Below are 21,481 nucleotides of genomic sequence, written 5' to 3' on the forward strand. Positions count from 1 at the left end.
TTATCACTGATTTGTGCTTCTATAAAAAACGTAGATATTAGTTAATTCATGTGAAACACAAAATACAAAGCATTTTTACCTGGCAGAGTTTCCTGGTTTATATCTTTCAATTGTTTATCTACTAAACCTTCATTTTCCATAACAGTGCCAACTACACTTTTTTCATTTTCAGTTTGAAAAAATTTTGCTATTCTCCTTTTTTTCTTTGTCTCATAACTTATTTCTTCAGATTCTTGTGGGTCATAACTAGGGTCTAAATCTGAGTCATCGTCAACTGTGTCATCTAAAAAGTATAAGTTTGGTCTAATTGTTTATAATAATTAATATTTTATTTAGTAACCTTTATTATGCTGACAAACGTCTATAACATCAACCGATTTTTCTTTGTGACATTCATTATTAACATCCGTATCATTTTGACTACCATCCTTTGTTCCATCAATTAATGGTAGCGGTTTTAATTCGGTATAAACTTTTGTGTTTTCTTCCTTCCTAATATCTCTTACTAAACATATTGGTTGAATATCATAAAAATGGTTTTCATTAGTAGAGGGGTTATCATTATCACTAAAAATAAAAAAATAAAAATCAAAAATGCTAGCGACAAACGTCCATATTATTATTATCATTGTAATAATACTCCAAACCAAAAGCTTTTGAGTTCGAAGGCTCTTCTGAATAAACTGTTATGCTTAGTTTATTTGATTTTTGTTTATAAATTACTCTAAAAATAATGATAATACACATATTTTAACTTCTGAAGTTTAGAATTAAAAATTGCTACATTTGCTATAAATACACAATGTGTTTAAGAAATACTTTTTAGTATACGAATATGAGCAAGATAATTAAAATAATTTCCACGAAACATAGTCAATAGAAAAATGTTTTGGTAATTGAATATCCACTGCACACAAATATAACGATTTTTGTTACATAAGTAATGGTAACCTAAATATTTATTAACAATCAGCTGACATGCGAATTTTCTAAATATCAACTAAATTAATTTGTTGTAACCTATCACCTTTTACAGTAATAAATAAGTCGGTTCATATTATTTTTTGTTTCAAGAAATGTTGATTTATTCAGAATATGTTAATTTTATAATCAGAAGTCCGTATAAATAAATCTAGAAACCTACTTTTGATTTTGTAAGCCGTCCATCATCAGGTTATCAACCAAATAATCGTCTTTCACAGTATCTTGTATCGATTTCAAACAATCTTGACCAAAGGACGCAAGTTCACTATACCTATAACAAAAAGAATGCATTCGTTACAGCATTTCTTTTGAATTATCTACCATTTTACTGATTGTTTGTTTTTTGAAAATCAAACAAACAAAATTGTACTTTGTTTGTAATGTAAAAACTAATACTCACCGCTTTTCAAGATCACCCACTTCCTGAACACAAACTACTTTATTTTCCTTAGCCAAAGCCATTATAATGTTTTTTCTTTTAGACATAGTTTTCAAAACTTTATATAATTAGATTAAAACAAATTCACCACCAGACGAGTATATGTAGGTATACACAGTTGAGACTGGCTCGACAGACTGAATAATTTAACGAAGTGCATTGGAAGAACATAGTAAAAGATCCTTCGTTTTCGCGCCAAAGCGGAATTAAATTGGAAATACCTAGCATACACACTTTAAAATAATTCGCCGAGTTTAAATGACCGGAAAAAATATGGATATATCTAGTAAATGACTTTGCTAGTTTTTTGTTTAGAAATATGACGTTTTTGTCTTTCGGCTTAAAAATGGTAAGGTATGTTATTAGGAACTTCCAATTTAAAAAAAATATTTATATATACACTTTTCAAAGGAAATATTTAGTAAAAGCCTTTGTTATATTTTTCCTTCTGAAATAAGTAGAAATGTATCGTTCACTGTATAAGTTGCTATGTTTATTCTAAAAAAATAACAAGATGCTAGGTTTTTCCAACCAAATTTATTGAAATTACCATTTTGCTAGGATTTTCCATCTGAAATAACTTTCTTAAAAATGCAAGTATTTACAAGTTTTAAGTACCAGTCGATAAAGAGCTTCATGGGGTTTCACACAATTGATACTAAGCATAAACCTAGTAAGTCACTTTACTAGGTTTTTCCTTTTCACGGGAGATCTATAAAACCTTTATTCGACCAATAGTTCGACTATGGCAGTGAAGCATGGGTCTTGAAAGAAACATCCAATACAAACTCGACACATTCGAAGGTAAAGTACTGAGAAGAAAACTAGGACTTGTAAATTTGATACAACAACTAGCTTTATCAACTTTATAAGGAAACACACCTGTCAAACTTCATCAGAATACAAAGATTGCAATGGGCCGGACATGTGATAAGTATGGGAAAGGTAAGGCTACCAAAAAGAGCACTGAACGCTTGGATGCAGGGAAAGAGCGTTGGAAAGCAAAGAAAGCGTTGGGAAGACACAGTAAGCAGCGATGCACAAGCATTTTTAGGAGTCCATGTATGGAGAGGAGCAGCTACAGATAAACAAGCTGGAGGCGAAAAATAAAGGAGGCCAAAGCTCAATTTGGGCTGTAGTGCTGTAGAAGAAAAAAACAGGATGGGAGTACGAACTTCCTTTTTGCACACTGTTGTGGGTTGTAAATATGATAATATTGCATCTTTTTGTGCCTGCCGTTCCTGTTCTCTTGATATAAGTATTCAAAGAAATTTAATAAAACGACTAGGTACTGATTCTGATTAATGAATAGATTAGTTGAGCTAACTTAAAAAGAACAGGACTGAAAACTAATACAAGCAAGCAATATTTTATCTTTGCAAAAAACGGCATCAAACTATATATTAAATTTAAAAGTGCATTTTGAATAAATATTATGACAAATACGTGACTATTACCTCTTGTAAATCGTACCTCTTGTTAATCCTTCGGAGGGGTGTTCAAATGTTGCTTATTTTTAAAATGCCGACAAGGCAATCTACCTACTCTTATACTCTGGGCTAATTAGCAAAATTCATGGAAAAGTTATTTACCAGCAATTTTATTGCTGGAATCGAATTATAAGATCCTATATATTAATAATATAGGTATGCAAAGTCCGCAGATAGTGTGCTACTTTTTTTATAAACAAAATGGCGCCGACAAATCGTATTTTTTTCAATTATTGCTCTATAACTTCGAAGATTTTAACTTTACAACCAAAACAGCTTAATAAAAATTCACCGCAATTAAATTTTGCATAGAGATATGTTTTTCACGATTTGCTCCGACGAAAATTTTCCTCGGAAAATGCGGGTTTTCCTAACAAAAACTCTAATTTTCAAATAAAGTTTTAGGTAAGTAATTATTAATCAATAATTGTATAGATTGTAATTCCAGAAGCCGGTGAAAATTAAACGAATATTTTAGCAACAATTCAATTGTTAATTAACAAATTACGATCGCAATAATACACAAAATAATCATGATACATTGATCAAACTTATAAAGATTATAAAGATGAGATGCTTATTTAATATTTTATCGACAAAATATAAATTTTTCTTTTTTTTTGCATAATCTTTAAATTTTGAAAAAAAAATAGTTATAATACGCTGGTCTAATTAGTAAAGTACAAAGAAAGGTTATTTACCAGCAATTTTATTGCTGGAATCGAATTATAAGATCCTATATATTATTAATATAGGTATGCAAAGTCCGCATATAGTGTGCTACTTTTTTTATAAACAAAATGGCGCCGACAAATCTTATTTTTTTCAATTATTGCTCTATAACTCCGAAGATTTTAACTTTACAGCAAAAACACTCAAATAAAAATTCACCCCAATTTAATTCTGCATAGAGACATGTTTTTCCCGATTTGCTGCGACGAAAATTTTCCTAAGAAAATGTGGGTTTTTCCAACAAAATCTCGAATTTTCAAATAAATTTTTTGGGCCAGTAATTATTTATCAATAATTATATAGCTTGGTGAAAAAAAGCTTTCTTGTTATAGATTATAAATTCAGAAGCCGGTGAAAATGAAACGAATATTTTAGCAACAATTCAATTGTTAATTAACAATTTACAGTCGCAATAACAACCAAAATAATCATGAGACATTGATCAAACTTAGAAAGGTTATAAAGGTGTGATGCCTATTTAATATTTTGTCGACAAAATATAAATTTTTCATTTTTTTGCATAATCTTTAAATGTTTAAAAAAATTGTTATAAACAAATTAACATTTCTCAGAAATTGTTCATTATATTCTAATTTAAAAAATACTTAAAATGCGTATTTCATAGGTCTTGACAATGAATGCTTTAAAAAAATGTTCTAACCATTTGCAAAAAAGTTATGAAACAGCAAAGTAAATATACGAAATCTCCGTTGTTTATAGTTAGTTTTAATTGTTCCAAAGCTTAAAAGTGAGTCTATGGTACAACCTAATTACTCACAAAGAATGTCAAAAATTACTGCAATGGTTATATTTTAATCAAAGATTAAAAATACTTTTTTTTGTAATTTTTAGCGCAAACGTAGGCCTGATACAGAGTCGGAGCTAAAATGTTCACTCGAAGCGACTGACACGCAGCATGCATTATTTATTAAAAGTGTACATCACGCGGCCGGTCGTCGCTCCGAATGAAAATGTTAGCTACAGTACTGTGTTACTCTACTTTCGCGCGTGTAAATTACAAAAAAATATATATATATATATATAATCTTTAATTAAAATATAACTATTAAACTGATAATCGATATTTCTTTGTAAATAATTAGCTTGTACTTTAAACTCACTTCTACGCTTTGAAAGAATTAAAAAAAGTATAAACACAGTAGTAATCGTATGATTACTTTGCTGTTTCATAAGCATTTCATTCAAAAGCATTCATTTTAAAGATATGTAAAATGCCCATTTTAGCTATTTTTTTAAATTATAATATAATAAAAACTTTCTGAGAAACGTTAATTTGTTTATAACTATTTTTTTTAAACATTTAAAGATTATGCAAAAAAATAAAAAATTCATATTTTGTCGACAAAATATTAAATAGGCATCTCATCTTTATAAGATTTCAAAGCTTGATCAGTGTATCATAATTATTTTAGTTATTATTGCGACCGTAAATTATTAATTTACAATTGAATTGTTGCTAAAATATTCGTTTAATTTTCATCAGTTTCTGGAACTATAATCTAAACCAAAAATGCTTTTAAGTCACCAAATTATTTAATTATTGGTAGATAATTACTTATCTAAAACTTTATTTGAAAATTAAAGATTTTGTTGGGAAAACCCGCATTTTCCGAGGAAAATTTTCATCGAAGCAGATCGGAAAAAACGCGTCTCTATGCAGAATTTAATCACGGTGAATTTTTATTTGAGTGTTTTTGTTGTAAAGTTAAAATCTTCGGAGTTATAGAGCAATAATTGAAAAAAACACGATTTTCGTGCGCCATTTTGTTTATAAAAAAGTAGCACACTATCTGAGGACTTTGCATACCTATATTATTAATATATAGGATCTTATAATTCGATTCCAGCAATAAAATTGCTGGTAAATAACTTTTCCCAAAAATGGCCTATTCTCCCATAATCAGCCCAGACTATTACTGCAGTTTTATGATAAGAATGGTTTATGGTTTATGAATATAACTCTAAACAAATTTGGTATCATTTCCTGTTTGTAAAATTCAGTAATTTTGAAAATTTAATTTGTTTTTTCAATAAAAATATTCTATTGGTGATCTTTTCGGGCCCCATTAAAATGCGGGACCGAGGCAGGGGCCTCATGGGCCTAGTGGTAAAATAGGCCCTGGCTGGTCCTGAGGAGAAGAACCTCACATTACGGACTCTGACTAGCAACTACCACTGACGTAGAGTTGCTTTTGACTGATATAGAGACAAAAGGTCTTTGAAATATAAATATTTATTATTATTATCTCGGTTATTTATAGCGTTATTCGCCTTCCGGTTCCCAGTTTCCACCTTCGTCTGTCGTTCCATTCGCCGGGGTGAAGATTCCTTTCCGACATTACCTTCTGAATGCCGCCTAACCAGGCCTGTTTCGGCCTTCCTCTCTTCCTTCTCTCCCTTGGCGTCCATTTTAGAATTTGTTTTGGCAGTCTGTCGTCGTCCATTATTTCTACATGACCATACCAGATCAGTTGTCTCCTTTGAATTTCGTCTATGATGGTTGACTTGACTCACATTATATTTCTGATTTGGTTATTTTGTATTCTTTCAAGCCTTGCTTTTTTAGCCGAAATATAAATATACCTTTTATAAATGATTTTAATAAATTTTTTGATTTATGGTCAGGTAGGTTAGATCAGAATTGCTATTTCTTCTTGAAAAACTATCCGCTGGGAGCGTTGACATGGGGAGGGGATATGACATTTCCACGGTGCTTCTCATGGTGGCATAATTTGTAGCCTTGGGGACGAGCGATAAATTCAGTTTTTTTTTTCTTCACTATATTTTCTTACCTTTGTAATGAGATCCACCTCTTCTATTCAACCAGATCCTTTGGGAACACAAAGAATCTATGTATGTACATATATATCCCCCTTTCACTATAGTGTTTACAGCCCGTGCAGAGCATATTTTTTATACAAAATACAGTGGTTCATAAATGTTCCTAACCTTTGCTTGGCGAATATCACTAAAAAACTATATTGCATAGAAATTTAACAATGAATTATGCTGGTACATATTAACTTGAAAAACACTATACTTCAACAGAAAATCAGGAGAGGAAGCAAAGTTTCAACTTTATAGAAATTTAAAGGCTTGCGATTGGGCAAATTCTGGCTTTTCAATCTTTGTTTTCAAAGTGAGAATAACAATATAACAATCGTGACGTCACACACTTCGGCTGTCAGCCTTAAAATGTCTTTGTATTTTTCTATATTTAAAGTATATTTATGTATTATATCAAGGGCCGCCGAGAAAGACGAGGGGGCCCGGTAACAAGTGAAGAGCGGGCCCCGTAAAAAGTGAAGAGAGAAAAAAATTGTTCAATTTTTATAAGAAATAAAGTTATCAATAATAAATAATAAGAAACATTTCAATTATAAATTTTATTAAATTTTGATTATTTCTGTTTTGAGTTTTCTGATTGGCAAAGATATAATTTTCAAAAAATCGCATGATTTTATCCAATTATTATCAATGTACAAAGTTGCTAGGCCAGTTAACCGATTATATTTCATTGTAGATCTCATAGCATTTTTCATGCGAGAAAGACAACTAAGGATATTTTCTCTTCAGTGGGTTAAATTGCTTAAAAAATCTATGGCAATATTAAATATTTCACAACAAAATATTTCGTCGGGCTCAAAATTATCAGTCCTGTCACTACTAGGCACAGGCAAATCATCAAAAAAACTGGCAAGCTTCTTTCTCTGTTTTTAGAATAAAACAAAATACAGGGTGCGCCAAACTTCTGGTTTTCTTTGATTACGGCTAAACTATGAGATATACAAAAAAATGTTTATAACAAAACTAATGTGTATCAAAGAGGTCTATATTTTAAAATTATTATTGATTATACAGGGTGAGTCAGAAGGACGATATGAACTAAAGTTTTATTTTTTTAAATGGAACACCCTGTATATTAAATCATTTTTGAATACAATATTTAAAAATATGAAAAATTTGTATAAGGTCTTACGGACCTAAAGTTGATAATTTTTAAAATATTTACATTTTTATTGAAAAAAATGGTAATATTTATAGGGTTGTGGATTATGTTTCCAAGGAAATAAAAATTTAGGTGATAGATTAAAATTTTTAAAATATAGTGTTATTTTTAAATAATTTAATAATTTTTACTTCTAGCCATAAAATATACAGTGTGATCACTATTTGCAAATACAAAATTTTCTCATTTTTTTAAATGGGACACCCTGTATATTAGTTTTGCATTTTGTAGTAAATATTACAACCTTTCTTTTGGTATAAGGTTGTATGAACCTAGCATGTTTCCTTTTTGGAGATATTTTAAAAAAACTATAGATTTTACGTTTTTGCGGATTTTTTATTTAAAATTTTTTTGCAAAAAAAAATAATTATAATCTGGTTTTAGAAACATACACTAAAATATAAAATATGAAAATAAAAACGTAATTAAAGATTAAAATAAATCGTATGCTAGTACAATTCAATTGAATTTTTAATAACTTTAAATTATTTTACAAAAAATATTTTACCATATTAATGAATGCATAAATTAGTTACTAAATTAAATAAACAACCAAGTTTTAAATCAACCGTAGTAATTTTTCTACTACAGCAACTTTCCTGTACCAAATTAATTGTTAGTTAAATTGTATTTAGTTAAACTTTTAATTTACCTTTTAAATGTACTTACATACATCTTGAGAATATAAAAATTATTATAAAGTATGCTTTGAAACAAATGAATGTTAAATGTATCAGCGGAATTATTTATTAATATAAATAGTATTTACTCGTGTCACAAAAGCTGGTAATACTTTTTAATTGAAATTTTTGTAACAATTTTTTATATTTTAAATTTAAATTTTTTAACCGAAAAATTTTTGGATATGACATTTGTTTTGGGCGAAACCATTAGAAATTATTACCAGCTTTTGTGACACGAGTAGGTACATAGATACTACATATTTACGTCTTAGTATACTTCCATAACGTTCATTTGTTTCAAAGCATACTTTATACGTTCTCAAGATGTAGGTAAATTAAAAAGTTATTAACTGACCTTACTCGTAAATACAATATAAGTAACAATTAATTTGGTACAGGAAAGTTGCTGCGGTAGAAGAATTACTACGGTTGATTTAAAATTTGGTTGTTTATTTAATTTAGGAAATCATTTATGCATTCATTAATATGGTAAAATATTTTTTGTAAAATAATATAAAGTTATTAAATTCAATTGAATTGTACTAGCATACGATTTATTTTAATCTTTAATTACGTTTTTATTTTCATATTTTATATTTTAGTGTTTGTTTCTAAAACCAGATTATAATTATTTTTTTTTGCAAAAAAATTTTTAAATAAAAATCCGCAAAAACGTAAAATCTATATTTTTTTTTTAAATATCTACAAAACCAAATATGCTAGCTGCATACAACCATACCAAAAGAAAGGTTGTAATATTTACTACAAAACGCAAAACTAATATACCGGGTGTCCCATTTAAAAAAAATGAGAAAATTTTGTATTTGCAAATAGTGATCACACTGTATATTTTATGGCTAAAAGTAAAAAATATTAAATTATTTAAAAATAACACTATATTTTAAAAAGTTTGACCTATCACCTAAATTTTTATTTCTTTGGAACCATAATCCACAACCCTATAAACATTACCATTTTTCTCAATAAAAATGTAAATATTTCGAAAATTATTAACTTCAGGCCTATAAAACCTTATACAAATTTTTCATATTTTTAAATAATATATTTAAAAATGATTTAATATACAGGGTGTTCCATTTAAAAAAATAAAACTTTGGTTCATAGCGTCGTTCTGACTCACCCTGTATAATTGAGAATAATTTTAAATTATAGATCTCTTTGATACACATTAGTTTTGTTATAAACATTTTTTTGTATATCTCATAGTTTAGCCGTAATCAAAGAAAACCAGAGCTTTGGCGCACCCTGTATATTTCAAAATAGAGGTAAAGCTCATATAAAATGCCGAGTGTTAATTAAACGCATTATGCACGGGAAGTGCAAAAAACGTGAAGAGCAAAAAACGGGAAAAATTACGTCTTTGGGCTGGTCGACGCCGGGTCCCTTACATCGCCGGGCCCCGGTAAAATGTACCGGCTGTACCCCCCTCTCGACGGGCCTGATAATATCAGACATTTTCTATTATATAGAGTACTTATAACAAATGTCTAATAATTTATTAATATATCAGCACAAAATTAATAATAAAATTTTAAATAATCTCTTGTTTTGTAAATTGCAGATGAAGCATACACATAAGATTGTCCCCCGCGTCGTCAGAGTGTACCACGTGATCTATAATCGTAGTTAGCGTTCCTAGCGGATACTACTTATGCTGGGACCACACTAACGTTGACGTTTAACGTTCATTATCGTATTAATTTATACACCAAAATTGATAAATTAAACTACACGCATTAAAGTGACTGGCCACACTTATTTTAGCACGTAGTCAGTAGGAAACGCGTTTTTTAATCAAATAATTTCAAGATGGAAGTCGAAGCTGCTACATATGCTGTTATATTTTATGAGTGCTAATTATTATTTTATGAATTTATTATTTTATAAATGGATCAAGCAAAAACCAAGACTCAAAAGAAGATGGTGGATGATAGAAATGCACAAAAAACGATTTTTTATATTTATTTAAATGAGTCGTATAGTATCCCATAAGATTTTCGTTTTTCTTTTCTAAATCTTCTACCGTCGCTGAAAAAGATACTCACTGCACAATTCGACGCCAAACGTCACCATGCACACCACAATTTTGGACGTTTATGTTTATAGGTATCCCATAAACACGGTTCTGTTTGAAACACTGTTAAAAATTCGATTAATTTTTCATTACACCACTCCATTTTCGTAGAATAGTATGTATTTCACAAAACAAATTACTTGTTCCTGCACTTCAAGCTGGTACTTGTTGCATATAACTAAAACAACGCTAGTGTAGCCAAAACAACGCGATACGTGACGGAGTAACTCCTTTGATGTTTTGAAAGAATCCGACACTTAAGCTATCGCCTAACGTGTCACGTGATTAATAATTGCAATAACAAATTAGCGCGCTAAGTCGTGGCTACACCTCTTTTTAATATCAAATAATGCGATAATTAACGGCATTAGACGTTAGTGTGGCCCCAGCATTATAGTGTAATACAAACGTAATAGCCCAGTCGGGATACCATTTGACCTTGCATTAGGAGCTGCCCTGAATTTTATTTTTCTAATCTTTGGGGGGGGGGGGGGTCAATAGTAGTATAAATTTAAAATCTCGACTGAATTTGACCGTTGCGTTAGCCGCCATCTTGATTTTAAACGAGAACCGTTTTTGCTCAATATCTCCGCCATTTTCAACTTTTCGACAAAAAATATACAAACTGAAATTGTTGAAAATGCGATTTTCTATAATTTCGTTTATTATAATTTTTTTCGTGCGGTCCATATTTTCCGAGTTATGGGGAAAAACAGTGACAGTTAAAGCATAATTATTGATTTATTGAATTATCTCGTTTATTATTACTTCTACAACAAATTTTAATCTATACAAAAATTAAGAGAATTAAATTTTGTATAATTTTGATTTCTTTCATTTTGTTAATAAAATCAATATTTAAGGTAGTACGTATGCGGTAAAAGCACTGGCGTAAGACCCGATTGATTTTTGTTTATGTACAATTACATATGTCGTACAGTTAATAATAAATGAGACAATTCAATAATTATGCTTCCCCACCGCTTCCACTATTTTCCTCCTTAACTCGGAGAATATTGATCACATAAAAAATTGTGAAAAAGAAATTGTAGGAAATTGCGTTTCCAACAATTTTAGTTCCTACCGTTATTGTCGAAAAGTTGAAAATGGCGGAGATATTAAGCAACAACGGTTCTCCTTTAAAATCAATATGGCGGCTAATGCAACCGCGGAATTCAGTCGAGATTTTAAATTTACACTACTATTGATCTCCCCTAAAGGACTGAATTATATAATTTGGGACAGCTCGGAAAAAAGTTTCAATTCAGTAATTATGCTCCCCCCACCACTTTTTACTATTTTCCCACTTAACTCGGAAAATATCAACCGCATGAAAAAAATTGTTAAAAATAAATTGTAGGAAATCATATTTGGAACAATTTAAGTTTAAAATGGCGTAGATATTGAACAAAAATAATTGCTACAAAATCAATCAGGTCTTACTCTCGTGCCATTATCGCATACATACTACCTTAAATATTAACCTTTATCAAAAAAATGAAAGAACCTAAAATTGTGTAGAATTCAATTCTCTCTATTTTTGTATAGGAACATTTTTGTCGTAAAACTAACAATAAACGAGATAATTCAATAATTATGCTCTATTTATATAAAACTGTCACTATTTTCCGCTATAACTCGGAAAATATCGATGGCACGAAAAAATTGTAAAAATAGAAATGATAGAAAATTATATTTTCAACAATTTTGGTTGTTATACTTTTTGTCGAAAAGTAAATGGCGGAGATATTGAGCAAAAACGGTTCTCATTTAAAATCAAGATATCGGCTAACGCAATAGCGGAATTCAGTCGAGATATTAAATTTACATTACTATTGACCCCCCCCCCTAAAGATTAAAAATATAAAATTTGGGGCAGCTCCTAATGCAAGGTTAGGCCTGTTATTCGTCTAACCCTACTGGACTATAATAAGTAATACGTAAATGACATACAAATACATATTTATAGTTATTCTATCTTCACGTTGAAACCCATTTTAATATCTTTGAAAATATTCAGGTGTCAGTGTGTAAAACAGGATTTCTGCCATGTTATGGTATGGATCCAAAATGCGGAACTCGATATGTAACGCCAGCTACAACTACAGCATCAGGTCCTACAGTTTTTGGAGAGTATCCGTGGCAAGCTTATTTATCAAATGGTACGACTACTCTTTCGTTTGCTGGAAGTGGTGTACTGGTGAGTGCGTACTATGTAATAACAGCTGCGCACAAAGTAAATTTTTAGTAAGTATGTAATATATTCTAATTAACGCGCCCAACGTGCCTAATACGTTGGCGCTTAACATGCTGTCTCTGTCATGATCTATTCTAAATTAGTTGCTCTGCTTTCTTTATTCCTGTACTCTCTTTCATATTCTTCAACCAAGAGGCCTGTTTTCTACCAATACCAAGAATACAAGAATATTATATTGGTCTCCCTTTACTACGTGTCCAAACTAGGCCATCTTTCCACATCCGATGTTATCAAGCAGCTCGTGAGCAGCATTTGCTCTCTTAAGGACTGCTACATTTATCATCGTAGCCGTCCATGGTATTTTTAGTGTACATCTGCGCAGCTACATTTCGAAAGCCTCCAAATGGTTAATGGCGGATATTTTTCATGTCCATGGTTCGACACCGTATAAGAGGACTAACCAAACGTAACATTTAATCATGCGCTTTCGAAGTTGAAGTTGCAAGTTACCATTACAGAAGAATGGCCTGATTTTTAAAAATGTTGTGCGGGCTATCTCGATCTAGTTGTTTAGTAATATGGCAAACAAGATATTTAGAACTGGGTACTCTTTGAATAATATGACCATCAACATAAATATAACCGTGAATATTGATGTGGCAAACGACTAAACACCGCTTGTTTTTTAACAGTTCATGTTTAGGTCAAACTCTCTTCTTAGTGAGTTAATGGCATTTAAAAGGCATTGTAATACATTCATTTCATCTTCTTCTTCTTCAGTGCCTTATCCGGTCCGGATGTTGGTGATCATCAAGGCTATCATTGTTTTGTTGACTGCTCTGCGAAACAGCTCCCAAACCATTGTCGGAGGTTTTTCAACCACGAGATACGACGCACAGTGTTCAAAATTGGTCAAAACGTGATCGAAACTAAATTTGTTTAAACTGTAAAAGTGATCCGGCTGAAAACTTGGAATATTTGAGGTATTATACCGTATAACGAGTATATTATAACAGGGGTCGTTTTTTTTAGTTTTCATCCCTTCATTAGGGGGTAAATTACTTAAAAAATATCGTTATACAGGGTGTTTCATTAAGAATGTCCAATTTGATTTGTAGATTCTAGACCTCAAAGTATTAGGATTTAACCCAAATCACTTACATAAAATGTGGCTCGTTACAGAGTTACAGGGTGTTTTATTTAAAAATTTAAAAAATATTTTTGCTCATTGGTTTAAAACTATTTGACGTATCCTTTTTATACTTGGCAAAAAGTGTGGGTACTGTACACCCCATAAAATTATGTTAAACAATCGTTTCTGCGTATTACCAGAGGCGTACGACAGGGGACAGTGAATGGTTGAGCCTTCCCAAATTCTACGCTACTGGCGAAAATGCCATTTTAGCACAATTTTTCGATTCTAAAATACTATCTATAAATAACATACACTTCATTCGCAACGATAAAGTCATCAGTTTTTGAGATATTTGAAGTTAAACATGTAACGGCACAGATATTTAATTAATGTATTGTGCCGCTTAATTTTAAACTTCAATTATCTCTATTACCAATGATTTTATCGTTAAGACTGAAGAGTATATTATTCATTATTAATGATAAAATCATAAGTTTTCGAGATATTTTAAAATTAAGCGACACAATACATTATTCAAATGTGTGCCGTTACTTGTTTAAGTTCAAATATCTCAAAAACGAATAATTTTATCGTTAGATGTGAGGAGTATGTTATTTACATAGCGAGTATTGGAGAATCGAAAAATTGCGCTAAAATGGAAATTCCGCCAGCGGAGTAGGAATTGGAAAGGGTCAACTCCTTACTTTTCCCTATCTCGTACGCCTCTGGGACTAACTAGAAACGGATATTTAACATAATTTCATAGGGTGTATAGTACCTACACTGTCTGTCAAGTATGAGAAGGATACAGGTAAAAGGGGAGAAGTGTACTTTTGAAGTGTGTAAAATTAATAATTCTTAGCTGAGCGCTTTCGGCTTATAAAGCCATCTTCGGAGCTATGGTCAAAAAGGTCAAAATACCACTATGAAGAGATATGGGTTCCATTTATGATATGAAATACTTCTGTTTCTTATGTAGTTTTTTATTGGTTGGAAAAAACCTTGTCTGTCTGTTTAAAAAATTGTTCAATTTGCCGCTGGTTGTTTTTGTATCCAGAAAAGTTAAACATCAAGAACGAGCACAAAGGACTTTCACACGAAAATTACATTATATATAAAACGAATATTTGATCATGGTAAGGTCAAAAAGACCTTACCATTTGAATACTGCGGTGTCAGATATCAGAATTCTGCTATCTGACACCGCAGTATTCAAATGGTAAGGTCTTTTTGACCTTACCATGATCAAATATTCGTTTTATATATAATGTAATTTTCGTGTGAAAGTCCTTTGTGCTCGTTCTTGATGTTTAACTTTTCTGGATACAAAAACAACCAGCGGCAAATTGAACAATTTTTTAAACAGACAGACAAGGTTTTTTCCAACCAATAAAAAACTACATAAGAAACAGAAGTATTTCATATCATAAATGGAACCCATCTCTCTTCATAGTGGTATTTTGACCTTTTTGACCATAGCTCCGAAGATGGCTTTATAAGCCGAAAGCGCTCAGCTAAGAATTATTAATTTTACACACTTCAAAAGTACACTTCTCCCCCTTTTACCTGTTGTCATAAGTGTGTACAAAACTTTTTCAGTCTTTACATTTGAGAAGGATACGTAGAATAGTTTTAAAATACTGAGCATAGTATTTAAATTTTTAAATAACACACTCTGTAACTCTGTAAGGAGCCATATTTTATTTAAGTGATTTTGGTTCAATCTTAATATTTCGAGGTCTAGAATCTACAACTCAGACATTGGACATTCTTAATGAAACACCCTGTATATATATTGTTAACAGTGTTATGAGTGGTAAGAAATACTCAATACTTTTAGAAAAAAACACAGTATTATTGGTACACCCGGTATACAATGACATCTTACCCATCTAGCAACAATACTATTACGGAGATATTGTTAAAGAATAAGGCTATAATATATTAAATACCTTAAATCGGACAAGAGGTTTAGGAAATTCGAGACATCAAAAATGTCCCATTTTACAGGTGGTGCGTTAATTTTGCTGCTTAGTGTATTAATATACACGGATTATGCGACAGATTATGACGGAAGCTCGAAACAAATGAGAAGCGTTGAAAAACCCTATAACGTATCTGCGCGTAGAGCTAACAATTTTTGATGAATTCGCGCACATTTACATTTACATTTACTCCAAATCCCAACATTTTTCTCAATCGCGCCTAAAGAAATATAACTTCAATTATAGCTATTTCTAAAACTAATTTATAAAACTACAATATATTCTCTATTAAGCAAAAACACTACTTCATCAAAACTAAAATCTCTTTTCGCAACCCCAACAAATATCATGTGTTTGACATACATGTAAACAATACGTACGAATGCAATTAATTCAGACTAAACGCGCGCAGCGCTCGATGCAATGCGCCATGTACTCAGTTGCGCAGTTTTCCGCAGTTTGTGTTATATATTTTTTTATTCCTTACATTGTAATCTTTCATCTAGTGAAGGATTTAACGTGGCACAAGATGGCACAATAAACGTAATACGCTGTCAAACATTAATTTTATCAAAAATTGTATAGGTTTTTATACAGCCGATTAAATCAAAATTATAATCACCTTTCCGTGAAGCTAACTATATCATTTTAATCTTTAAATTATGTATTTTTATCTCCAATAATTACTTTTACATTAGCTATCCACATAAATGAAGTAATAATCAAAGTAAAAGGCATATTCTGAGGATTTAAATTTGATGTATAAAATTATATTGAATTTTGTACTTTTGATCATTAATACATCTGGCCCTAACAAACTTAAAAAATCAATTTTTGCTGAAAAGTTGCATCATGAGTAGTACAAACAAACCCCTTAATTTCGGCATTCTCAGGTTTATTTTTTTTTTGGACTTTCGATCACGTTTCCTTCAATTTTGAACACTGTGCGACGGCGTCCCGGTCCTCTCCTGGCAAATACTTTGCCCTGCATGACGAGTTGAAGAACTCGATATTTTTCTTCGTTCCGCATCACGTGACCAAGGTACTCAAGCTTACGTTGTTTTACTAAATTAAGCACTTCTTTTTCTTTTGCCATACGCTGTAGGACCTCAATGTTGGTGACATGGTCCACATAAGATATTTTTAGTATCCTCCTGTAGATCCACATCTCGAAGGCTTCAATCCGCTTTTCAGTGGCTTGCGTCAGTGTCCAGGCTTCAACTCCATACAGTAGCACCGGAAGAACGTAGCACCTCACTATCCGCATCTTTGGTCCCAAACTGAGATCACTGCAGCACAGCAAGGATCTCAGCTTGATAAATGTAGACCGTGCCATTTCAATTCTGGATCTAATCTCTTGAGCGTGGTCCCATTGTGAGTTGAGGGTAGTTCCAAGGTAAGTGAATCTGTCGACTCTCTGGATCTCTTCGCTATCTGCCATTAGTGCCCCGGGATCTAAATTTACACGGCTAACAACGATGAATTTAGTTTTTTTAATATTAAGGTTCAGTCCGTATGTTACGCTCACAGTTCTCACACGGTCTAGTAAGGCCTGTAGATCATTTAGGCTGGTTGCTAGTAATACAGTGTCATCGGCGTAGCGGATATTATTGATGTATTTGTGGGGTTTGTGAGGGCTTCAGTAAAAATTTCCTCAGAGTATATATTAAAAGATTCGGCGAGAGCACACAGCCCTGCCTTACTCCTCGCATGATCTTCACTTGGTCTTCGACCTTGACTTGAGCACGCTGGTTCCAGTATAAATTCATGATGATTCGAATGTCCTTCTCATCTAATCCTACTCTTTGTAGGGCGGTGACCATCTTCTGGTGCTGGCAACGGTCAAATGCCTTGGCGTAGTCAATAAAACAAGCATAGACATCACAACTAACATCGCGGCATCTCTGAAGCAGAACCTGTAAGGTGAAAAGTACCTCACGTGTACCCATGGAATCGCGGAATCCAAATTGCATTTCACCGACATTTTCCTCGCATTTCTTGTAAATTCTGGCATGTATGATTTTAAGAAAAATCTTAAGTGCATGACTCATAAGGCTGATAGTCCGGAAATCTTCGCACGTTTTCGCAGATTGTTTTTTTGGTATTGTTACAAACGTTGACAATAGCCATTCCTCTGGGATATTACCTGAATCGTATATGGCGTTGAACAGTTCAGTTAACTCCTTCGTGCTTACTTCACTCATCACCTTAATAAGTTCGACGGGTATTTCGTCCGGACCTGTGGCTTTACCATTCTTAGACTGTTTTAAAGCCGCTTTCACCTCGCTTTCTAGTATTGACGGCCCTGTCATGCAATTTATTTCTGGAAGGTTGCCTCGGTAGTCCCAGAAGAGTTCTTCGATGTACATTTTCGAGGTCACCAGCTTCTCCTTTACTGTCGTCGCCAGGTTCCCGTCTTTGTTTATGAGGAGGTGTGTGTTTCTCCTCTTGTATTGTCCAGTGGCTTCTAGAATCTATCGGTGAATATTTATATGATCGTGTTTCACTTGGAGCTCCTCGATTAATTTACATTTTTCTTGCATCCATGTCTCCTTGGCTCTTCGTATTTCTTTTTTAATTGTTTGGTTGATTTCTTGGTATTTCTTCGCGTCCCTGCTCTTCATTAATCTCCTTTGATCCATCATCTGCAAAATGTTATCAGTCATCCATTCTTTATTTTTTACTCTTGTTTTCTTTCCCAGATGTTCTTTTCCCGCATTCAGCACGACGTCTTTGATATAACTCCATTTTTGTTCTACACTCTGTTCTTGTTGTTTAGCGGTTTCTAGTTTTTCTCTCATTACATCTCTTACGTTCTGACGAACTACGGGGTCTTTAAAGTGTCATAATCCAGGTTCTGTTTAGGTTTACTTTTGATGATTTTCTTTAGTTTGAGTTCTACCTGGCCCACTAATGGGTTGTGGTCCGATGAGACGTCTGCTCCTGGGTAGGTCTTCACCGGAGTCAAGCTATTCTTGAACCTTTTGTTAATGAGAATAAAGTCTATCTGGTTTCTGATGATATTGTGGGCTGTCTCTGCAGGTGATTTCCATGTGTAAAGTCGTCTCGGGGGAAGTCTAAACCACGTGTTAGCAATAGTAAAATCTTCTTCCCGGCAAAATTGGATAAGTCGTCTCCCCTGTCGTTTTTTTCGCCTAAGCCGTGTTGTCCGACAATGTCTTCTATTCTGTTTTTACCGACTTTGACATTGAAATCACCCATGATGATGGTAAGCTCGTTCTTCTTGGTATATTTTAGTGCTTTTTGTACAAGTGCGTAGAACTCCTCGATGTCCTCCGCTGGCTTTTCTGATGTTGGAGCGTAAATTTGAATGATGTTGGTATTAACTTGCCTGCTTTGCAGCTTAATGTGAATGACTCTGTCAGAGAAAGGTAGCACGCTGATCACAGCCCCAGCAATCTTTTTGCTCAGAATTACGCCTACGCCATTCCAGTGATGTGGTTCATCGTTTCCCGCATACTATATGCTCATCTACACAGCACTGTCCCGAGCCTGGCCATCTCATCTCGCTGATTCCCATCACGTCGATATCTAGTCTTTTCATTTCTTGGATGGTGTTGTGTATCTTTCCCCCTTCAAACATACTTCGAACATTCCAAGTACAGATTTTTTGAACTTTCCACGTGCACATTTTTTCTCTATTAGTGTTTAAATATTGGTAAGGATTTCGTGGGTTGACGACCTGGGAAGCCTTACATATTCGTGTTCTTCTTCCCCTGCCGGATCTTGGTATCCGAAGCCCATGATCAGTATCTTCTCCAAATTGGTTTACATTAACCATGATGAATAAACTAGGGATTATTTATGGGGTGGTTTCCCGTTGCCTTCCCCATCGCAGTGTCACAGCCGCTTAACTCATAATGCGAGTAGCGCCTGTGAGTATCTAGAAATTAAGCCTACAGGATTTTTTATTTACTTTTCCATAGCCTTCATTTCATCACTTAAAATAATTATATCGTCTGATTCATCAGAATTCCATTAACTTTCACGCCCCATTTTAAATTATGCAGCGCTTTTTTAAATATTTTATCTGAATATAAATTGACCAACAGTGGGGACAGTATAAAACTCTGTCTGACACCTCTTTGTATTTTAAATATTTCTACTGGTTTTCCATTTATGCAATCTGTCGCTGTTTGATGCCAGTATAATTTTTCTATAATTCGTACGTCTTGGCTATCAACTTCTTTATGCTTTAATATTTAAATTAATTTGTGAGGATCTACTCGATGAAAGACCGTTTCATAGACAATGAATACAGCAAAGACGTATTTCCTTTGATCTCGGCCTTTCTGCAATAATACATTTAGTGCAAAGAGTGCGTCCCTGGTTCCCAGTCCATTTCTGAAGCCAAATTGTGTTTCAACCTGGCCTTCTTCCCATTTACCTCTGATTTAATACATGGAGACTTTTAAACCAGGTGTTTAAAATCACGTGGTTTCTTCATTTTATCAATAACAATCATGGGCAATCGGTGGCTGCCAGTAGCATTGGCACAAACTACTATGCAGCAGTGGCGACGTGTGACTTTTTCTAAAGTGTTACCAAAACCAGATGTAAAAAATCAAAATTATTTTGAACCTCCCAAATATAAGTTTTTGTTTACTTTATTGGCAAAAATGTTAATAATAGAATCGTATAAAGAGGGTTTTGTCATTAATCCAATTTGAGAAAAAAATACAGTTTGATTGGTACACCCGGTATACAATGAAAATTTACCTCTTTAGCAACAATATTGTTACAGTGGTATTGTTAAAAATCAGGCTATAATATTGTAATCAGCTGTAAAAAATCACCTAAATCGGTCAACTGGTTTAGGATATATTAGACATCAAAAATGACCAAATTTTTAAGTGGTCCTATTTCTATGCACAAGTTTATATTAGATTGACCCAGTATGAACTTTAGTCCATTAAAATGTTACATTTAGGGTTGCATTTCTTAGAGGAGTCAATTTTATTTTTTTAATGTGTAGGAGGGTTCAGTAGAAGCTTAAGTTCAAGTTTTTGGGGACGCCACCCTTGTCCCACGGCCGCCATATTGGAAAAAGGGGTGCAAAGGGCTTTCGCGCTGTATCTCCTAAACTAGCAATCCTACAGAAAATTTAGTTACACATAAAATGTAGCAAATTAAATTTTCTAAAAAATTTATATCTATTACTTTTTATCGTCAAGTGACCAACAAAAAAGTTATGAACAAAAATATGAGAAAATTTTGTAAGAAGTTTCCTTTTGGAGGTTATAACCTTTTTTCCGTTCATTTCACAATAAAATAACATCATAGCGATTTTGTAGAGGATTTTTCAATAAACAATTTTCACTATAAAGTTGTTTAAATTTTATTTATTATCTAGGTTTTACAGCGCTCCAATCCTGGCCAGATTGTCGAATTCTCACAGGAATACAATAAAAAAATACTTTTCTATCTATATATTAATCGAGCGGCAGCAATCTTTATGCCGACCACGAAAATCAAATTTAAGGTGAATGACCAATTTTGGTGTATTTTCATGTTTTCGAGGTCGCTGAATCCGGATATGAAGTTTATTTTTATCTAGATTTGGTGGAACATGTTCAAAAATCAAATTTTATACAAAAATGCCGAAAATCAATTTTGATGATTTTTCAAATTTACCTCGCTGTATCTTTGGTCGCTGTAAATATTTCCTGTTGCAAAATTTTACTGTGTCA

General features: G+C 32.6%; 1 protein-coding gene across 1 annotated transcript in view; it reads left to right on the forward strand.

Moving 5' to 3' along the window:
• The window catches only part of LOC126889313 (transmembrane protease serine 11C-like), a 77,661-nt gene that overhangs the window by 24,675 nt on the left and 31,505 nt on the right, over positions 1 to 21,481 (forward strand). The window contains exon 3 of the mRNA XM_050657539.1: positions 12,474 to 12,700. Within this exon, the coding sequence (XP_050513496.1) occupies positions 12,474 to 12,700 (227 nt within the window). The remainder of the gene's footprint in view (positions 1 to 12,473; positions 12,701 to 21,481) is intronic.

The sequence above is a fragment of the Diabrotica virgifera genome, chromosome 8, assembly GCF_917563875.1.
Source record: "Diabrotica virgifera virgifera chromosome 8, PGI_DIABVI_V3a".
NCBI lineage: Eukaryota > Metazoa > Arthropoda > Insecta > Coleoptera > Chrysomelidae > Diabrotica > Diabrotica virgifera.